At 41.4% G+C, this 8,417-nt stretch overlaps 1 protein-coding gene across 1 annotated transcript; it reads left to right on the top strand.

The window, feature by feature from the left end:
- The first annotated feature begins 5,426 nt into the window (after positions 1-5,426).
- Positions 5,427-6,056, top strand: LOC138870477 (uncharacterized). The gene has a single exon (XM_070148283.1). It carries the CDS (start codon positions 5,427-5,429, stop codon positions 6,054-6,056), a length of 630 nt encoding a protein of 209 aa, XP_070004384.1.
- Positions 6,057-8,417: the final 2,361 nt, after the last annotated feature.

The following is an 8,417-nucleotide window of genomic DNA, read 5'->3' as shown; positions in this document are numbered from 1 at the left end:
CAACTGCTGAAGAAAACAGAGTATTGCGTTACCGTATGATGGATATGTGGAACGCTTAGTCTAATGGCAAAGAAACGCCCAGTGCAATCCCCGAGTTCCCTGAACTGCTTCCAAGGACAAGCGGAACTACCAACGTCCCTATTCCTGTAACCAACCTATTCATCCCGTTTGGTTACCCCACCATGTCGGCTAATTTCACTGGTATACCTTCTGAGGTCTGCCCCTAGGCACCATTTTCGAGAATATCTTCTACAGTATTCACCGCACCAATAGTCTCTACTGCGGCAAAACCAACACTGCCTCGACAAAGCTTCAAACCATCAACTTTCACTTTCCAAGCACTCCAATTCCAATTGGACACTACTCGTGTTACGCCAAACTCCTATCCTCCCCACCATAATATGAGTCTCCCATAGAACATGGAAGAGTCATGACGAATTGTGAACAAGAAGAGATAGCAAGAAAAATGAAAAGCATTGAATAAAACCTCAAGAATATGCAGGGCCTGAGTGGCCAAAAGAGCATTTCATATGTTGATCTGTGCATGTTCCCTCACGTACATTTACCCATTGGCTTTAAAATGCCAAAATTCGGGAAATACGACGAGCATGGAGACCTGATCGCCCATTTGAAAAGATATTGCAATCAACTAAGGGGGGCAGGTGGAAAGGAAGAACTTCTGATGGCCTACTTCGGAGAGAGTTTTACAGGAATTGCTTCGGAGTGGTATATGGACCAAAACATCTCCCATTGGCACATATGTGATGACCTGGCCAGGGATTTTGTAAGGCAGTTCCAATACAATGTGGACATAGCTCCGGAAAGAAATTCTTTGTCGAACCTCAAAAAGAAAGCTTCTAAAAGCTTCCGAGAATACGCTATCAAATGGCGTGAACAAGCAGCCAGGGTAAAACCCCTAATGGATGAGGCCGAGATGATCAATGTCTTCTTACAGGCCCAAGAGGGCGATTATTTCCAAAACATTATGTCTGCCATGGGCAAACCATTCGTGGAGGCCATACAGATTGGAGAAATGGTAGAAAACGGCCTAAAAACAGGCCGCATTATGAGTCAATCAGCTATAAGAGCCCCTTCCCAAGCCATCTAGAGCGGCTTGGGAGGTTTAGCAAACTAGAAGAAGAAAGAAGAATGATCCATGATGGCTTTAAGCTTGAGAAACTCTCGTCAACCCCGAGGTTATTTTGGTTTCCCTTCTACGGCCCCGTAGCATTGCTACCTCCACCAGGATGCAGCATATGCTATGACCCCTCATCCTTATACAGTAATGAATGCCCAGCCATACACCCGGCCACAACAACATTACAATTAGAATAGATCTCCACATCCAAGAAACAACCCTCCTCACCAAGCCCCATATAATCCACATCCACTACAAAATAATTACTAATATAACACCCATCCCCGTGAACCACCTAGAAAAGTTGACTTCACACCTATTGGCAAGTCATATTCCAGCCTTTTCCCAAAATTAGTCCAAATGGGCCTGTTGCAGGATGTACCTCCAAACAGACAAAACCCAGAATCTCCATCTTATAGGCCAGGTACCAGGTGCGCTTATCATTTTGGGGCGGAAGGGCATGAAACTGAAGATTGTTGGACCCTTAAGAGAGCATTCGAGAACTTGATCGAACAGAAGTAGGTAGTGCTAAGGGACAAGAAAGTCCCCAATATAACCAACAACCCATAACCGGCACACAATAATGAGTCAGTCATCGAGATGATTTGTGAAGATAAAGAGTTCGACCCTGCACTAAGAGCTATTATTGCCATCGCTGACACAGAAAAGAAACCTAAAATAGTGGCAAAATAGGTCAGAAATGAAAAAAAGATAAATTCCACTCCCCAAAATGCAGAAAAGGTGGTAGAAACAAATATAAGGGTAGCACCAGCTAAAGATGCCATTCTCTACGTCCCAAGAGCCCCCAAGAAGGGACAAATCATGGTAAGCCCTCCTCAAAGATTTGAATAGAAGAAAGCCACACTAACTATGCTAAAGATGTATATACCAAAAGGGACTTACGTGGCGCGGAGGCCAATAATTCCACCCGGTTTGGATGAGCCTTTGGTCAACAGCCGTGCACCGCAGAATCCCATGAGAGACCCCATTGTCGTCCTCTGGAACTACAATAAGACAGTGATCACATACAAAGGAAAGGAAGTTATGGGAGAAGTAAATGAAATGAACCAATCTGGGAAGTATCATAACCCAGAAGAATTGAACAAAACAAAGTAGAAACGGTTTCCACTCAAGAAGTTGGTTAGTGCTGAAGAAGCGGAAGAATTTTTCCGAAAAATGAAAACCTCGGAGTATGCTATAATTGATCAACATAGAAAGACTCCTTCCCATATTTCACTTTTGTCTTTGCAAATGAGCTCAAATAAAGATCAAAAAGTGCTTCTAAAGATGTTGAATGAGGTGTATGTTCTGGTTGAGACTATGGTTGAACAGTTGGAAAGAATGGCAAAGTGGTTTTTTGAGGTCAACCGAATAGCCGAAATGAATTACCTCCAGAAGGAGCCGCCCACAACAAAGCCCTTCATTTGACTGTCAAGTATGAAGGATATTATGTGATAAGGGTTATGTTAGACGGTGGATCTGGAGTTGACATTTGCCCTCTATCAACATTACAAAGGATGGAAATTGAGACTGAAAGGATTAGACCCAACAATATTTGTGTACGTGCTTTTGACGGTGTCAAGCGGGATACGATAGGGGAGATTGACTTGGTCCTAACTATTGGCCCCGTAGATTTTGAAGTAACATTCCTAGTTCTAAACATGGACACTTCCTATAAATTTCTCTTCGGAAGACCATGGATCCATGTCGCGGGAGCCGTGCCCTCTACTCTCCACCAAATGGTTAAGTTCGAATATGAAAACCAAGAAATAGCGGTCCACGGAGAAGATGAACAATCAATCTACAAGGACCCGTCAGTCCCATGCTTGGAGGCTAGAGAGGGTAGCGAACACATCGTCTACCAAGCTTTTGAGATCAAGGTCACAAACCAGTGCGAGGAAAGAACCCTATTTCCTCAACCTTGCTTATCGAACATATCAATCATGGTTCCCAGTGAAATGATCAAACATGGGTATAAGCCCGGGAAAGTGCTCGGGGTATCCTTATAAGGCATCACAGAACCTGTCACTTTGACTGTCAGTGAGAAGTTCTTTAGCATAGGTTTTCAAGCTACCGAGGCTGACGTAAAGTGGGATAATGAACGTAAGAAAAATGGGTGGGCCCTGCCTCAGCCAGTCTCGCACCTCGCCGGGATGTTTGTTAAGTCAAGGTATATAGAAGAAGAAGAAGAAGGAGAGGCCTTCATGGCCAATGAAATTGAGGACATCTGTGAAGCAATGAGGCAAATGTTGTACGAGGTTCACATGGTCCAACCGGGCGAAGGCTCAAGCACTGCTGAGATGCAATACATGGGGCCAAATGCTAAACTTCAAAATTGGAAAGCTACTCCATTCCCTGTCAGACGGGAATCTTGGTAATTCAGTCTTGCCATTTTTTCTGCATTCCGAGTTATTTCAGGGTGTAACTCGAATGTTTTTAGTTTGTTGTCTTTTAAATTTCGATATAAACCCTCCTATCTTCAAATTCAATGAAATGAAATCAATATTTCATCGTCTATGAATCTTATTCCAGTATTCTTTCTAATTTTGTTATTTCTTTTATCTTCCTCTTTTCAGTTCTAATAATGCGTACTTAAATAATATGATATGCTTGCGAACTTCATGCCCAGATCCTAAAACGCTGTCTAACTGTGAAATAATGAATCAAGAACCATTATATGATAAAGATGAGGCTTTAAGGAAATAAATCGAGAATTGGAACAATTTGAGAATAAGCCTAAGCCAAACCTAAATGAAATCGAGCTAGTTAATTTGGGTAGTTCAAAAGAGGTCAAAGAAACTACGATAAACATTCACACCAATGAAAGCACTAGAGATGCATTGATCCAACTTTTGTTTGAGTTCAAAGACGTGTTTGCATGGTCCTATGATGATATGCCAGGACTGAGTGTTGATTTGGTAGTACATAAATTGCCAACTTATCCTGGTTGCCCACCTGTCTAACAAAAGCAGAGAATGTTTAAGACAGACATCAGTGATAAGATTAAAGAAGAATTCAATAAACAGTTAAAAGCCGGTGTGATCCGAGTGGTCCGATATACCACGTAGTTGGTTAATGTGGTCCCAGTATCGAAGAAGGACAGGAAAACCCGAGTGTGTGTTGATTATCGGGATTTGAACAAAGCGAGCCCACGCTAAACATCCACATTCTTGTCGACAATTGTGCCAAACATGAGATACAGTCTTTTGTGGATTATTATGCCGGGTACCACCAGGTTCTAATGGATGAAGAAGACGCAGAAAATATGGCATTCACTACACCCTGGGGCACTTACTGTTATAGGGTCATGCCATTTGGTTTAGAAAATGTCGGGGCAACTTACATGAGAGCTATGACGGCCATCTTCTATGACATTATGCACCAGGAAATTGAGGTATATGTAGATGATGTGATCATTAAATCCAGAACGCAGGACGATCATGTGGGGGATCTGAGAAAGTTCTTCGAGCGTCTGCACAAGTATGACTTAAAGTTAAATCTGGCTAAGTGAGCATTCGGAGTTCCATCTAGGAAAATTTTGGGGTTTATAGTCAGCCGAAGGGGTATCGAATTAGATCCAACCAAGATAAAGTCTATTCGGGATTTACCATCTATGAGAACCAAGAAAGATGTCATGAGTCTGTTGGGAAGATTGAATTATATCAGCAGGTTCATTGCTCAGCTGACTATCACATGTGAGCCCATATTCAAGCTTCTAAAGAATGACGCGGCGATTAAATGGACGAATGAGTGTCAAGAGGGTTTTGATAAAATCAAAATATATCTGTCAAATCCACCGGTGTTAGTTCCGCTTGAGCCGAGAAGACCTTTGTTCTTGTACTTGACAGTCTTGGAGAATTATTTTGGTTGTGTTCTCGGGCAACATGATGCAACCGGGAAGAAAGAGCAAGCCATATACTACTTGAGCAAGAAATTTACTGGTTATGAAGCCAAATACACGTTGCTGGAAAGAACTTGTTGTGCCCTAACTTGGGTCGCTTATAAGCTTAGACATTACTTGTTGGCCTACACCATATATCTCATAACCAGATTGGACCCCCTGAAGTACATATTGCAGATGCCCACGGGAAGGCTAGCAAAATGGCAAATCCTGCTTATTGTGTTCGACATTTTTTATGTCACCCGCATGACCATGAAAGCCCAAGCCTTAGCCAATCATTGAGCTGAGAAACCAGTTGATGATGAATACCAACCCTTGAGTACTTACTTTCCGGATGAGGAAGTGAGTTCAGTTGAAGTAATTCCAGAAGGCACCAATTCTTGGAAAATGTTCTTTGATGGAGCTGTAAATGCAAAAGGTGTTAGAATTGGGGCAATTTTGATTTTGCCCACTGGTCAGCACTATCCGGCCACAGTCCAACTTTGGTTCTTCTGTACAAATAACACTGCCGAATATGAAGATTGCATCATGGGCATGAACATGGCAATTGATCTGGATGTGGAAGAATTATTAATCATGGGAGACTCTAATTTAATCATTCGACAAGCTCAGGGTGAATGGGAAACCAGAGACATTAAGCTTATCCCATATAGGCAACATGTGGAAGATATTAACAAACAGTTCAAGTCTATTGAATTCAGTTACATCCCTCGATTCCATAATGAGTTAGCTGATGCGCTAGCTACCTTGGCGGCAATGTTGCCATATCCGGGTAATGTCCATATTGACTCGTTGGAGATTCAAATTCGAGAAAGACATGGTTATTGCAATACAGTTGAAATAGAACTAGATGTTCAGCCATGGTATCATGATATTAAAAGATTCTTGAAAACAAAGGAATACCCCGAGCAGGCCAATGGAGACCAAAAGAGAACCATTAGAAGGCTAGCCAGTAGTTTCTTCTTGAGTGGAGAGGTCTTGTACAAAAGAACTCTAGATTTGAATCTTTTAAGGTGAGTAGATGCCCAAGAGGCCGGAAAGATCATGAACGAAGTGCATTCGGGAGTATGTAGGCCGCACATGAATGGATATGTCCTTGCAAAGAAAATCATTCGGGCGGGTTATTATTGGATGACCATGGAAAAGGATTGTTTTAGTTTTGTCCGAAAGTGCCATCAGTGTCAGATACACGGTGACCTGATTCATGCACCGCCTTCAGATTTGCATCCTATATCAGCACCTTGGTCGTTCGTTGCCTGGGGTATGGATGTAATTGGGATGATCGAGCCAAAAGCTTCAAATGGGCATAGATTCATCCTGGTTTCCATTGACTATTTCACAAAATGGGTTGAAGCAGTCACTTTCAAAGCCGTCACCAAGAAAGCGGTGGTGGACTTCGTGCATTCCAACATCATTTGTCGTTTTGGTATTCCTAAAACTATCATTACAGACAACACTGCAAATCTGAATAGCCATTTGATGAGGGAGGTATGCGAACAATTTAAGATCACGCATCGTAACTCTACCCCTTATCAGCCCAAAGCTAATGGTGTTGTTGAAGCGACAAACAAAAATATTACTCTCTCTGTTTCATATTATATGAGGTAGTTTGACTCGGCATAGAGTTTAATAAAAAAAAGACTTTTGAAACTTGTGGTCTTAAAAGATTAAGGGATAAAAAGTTTGTGGGGCCATAACATTTGTGTGGCTATAAAAGCTTCTTATTAAGGGTAAATGAGTAAAATGAAAGAGTTTAAAGTTGAATTATTTCCAAATTTAGAAATGTGTCATTTATTTTGGAACAGACTAAAAAGGAAAGTACCTCATTTAATATGAAATGGAGGGAGTAAGAAGATCTTCAGGAAAATGATTCAGAATTCTAGACAATGGCATGAGAAGCTGCCTTTTGCATTATTGGGATACCGCACAACCGTGCGCACATCAGTTGGGGCAACACCCTATTTATTGGTTTATGGCACTGAAGCCGTAATACCTGCAGAAGTTGAGATTCCCTCCCTTCGAATCAATGTTGAAGCTGAGATTGAGGATGATGAATGGGTTAAGACCTGGTTGGAACAACTAACTATGATTGATGAAAAACAGATGGTCGTAGTTTGCCACGGGTAGTTGTATTAACAAAGAATGGCTCGTGCGTACAACAAGAAAGTGCGGCCTAGAAACTTTGAAGTGGGGCAACTCGTTCTGAGATATATTCTCCCATATCATGATGAAGCAAAAGGAAAATTTACTCCAAATTGGAAAGGTCCGTATATTGTAAGAAAACCGTTGCTGAAAGGAGCACTGTATTTGGGAGACATCAAAGGAAATGATCTTGAAATAACTGTTAATGTTGATGCGGTCAAAAGGTACTATGTTTGACCCTTTTTACGCGATTTTAGTACTTTCTGACTGGGATGACGAAGGCTTTCATTTCTCGCTACCCAAATACTATCAATCCTTTACAAACCCTTTGAGCCGGTTACTCTTCTTTGATTACCCTCTTTGGAAGTTGTTATAAAAAATATTATGATGAAAAATGAAGCAAAACAAAACAAAAATAAAAGTTTTCCTTGAACTACGTTTGACTTGATTCCGAAAGGATACGTAGGCAGCCTCTCTCTGGGGTTCAGTCACACCAACCCAAAAATCCACATTTCCTCAAAGTTGAAACTGGGGCAGAAGTTACAATGATCCAGTGATAGTTTTGCCTGGAAGGTTCCAAAGTTATAATTCAATCCAAATTCTTTTTACCTCAAATCCTATTCAAGTCCTTCTGATCAATCGGTAAAGATGTTCAAAATTGGAGGATATGGTTACTTGGATCTAATACAATCAAATGAAAGAAATAAAATGAGAGAGTCTTATTGGTGAAAACCCTCATGGGCACTATAGGGCGATGGTAAGTAGAGAAATTGAAAATGAAAGAGTCTCTATAGTGAAAACTCGCAAAGAGCACCATCAGGCGACGTTGAGAAGAGAAATGAGAGAGGTCAGTTGGTGAAAACCCGCAAAGGGCACCACTGATCGGAAAAAGGATCCTCACAGCCATCGGTATCGACAGAGTCCTGGCAAGGTTTCTTAGTTTTGAGGTATGAGTTATGATGAGTTTATGAGAGTTGGATGGTTTACACATATCGGGTATCCAGTCGAAGAGGCATGTCTTGTTCATTAAAGTCCGCATGTACTCCAGATAAGTCTTTCTTTCCTTTCCCCGAAAGGGACACCTCTCATTTAAATTCATTATCCTGCCTATTGTTTATTTTTCTTTGAATCACTTTCGGTTTAATACTGTTCCGAATTAAAACAAAGAAAAGATGACAAGAATGGTTTACAAGGTTTTGTTTGAAAAAAGCCAATATTCAAGAAAGCACCCAGCCT

Source organism: Nicotiana sylvestris, chromosome 6, assembly GCF_000393655.2.
Source record: "Nicotiana sylvestris chromosome 6, ASM39365v2, whole genome shotgun sequence".
In the NCBI taxonomy this organism is placed as follows: Eukaryota; Viridiplantae; Streptophyta; class Magnoliopsida; order Solanales; family Solanaceae; genus Nicotiana; species Nicotiana sylvestris.
The sequence above is the reverse complement of the archived record's forward strand: the minus strand, read 5'-3'. Positions and strand labels throughout refer to the sequence as shown.

Bases quoted from the DNA above. Each gene is read 5' to 3' on its own strand.
- LOC138870477 (XM_070148283.1), top strand. From the start codon at position 5,427: ATGTTCTTTGATGGAGCTGTAAATGCAAAAGGTGTTAGAATTGGGGCA.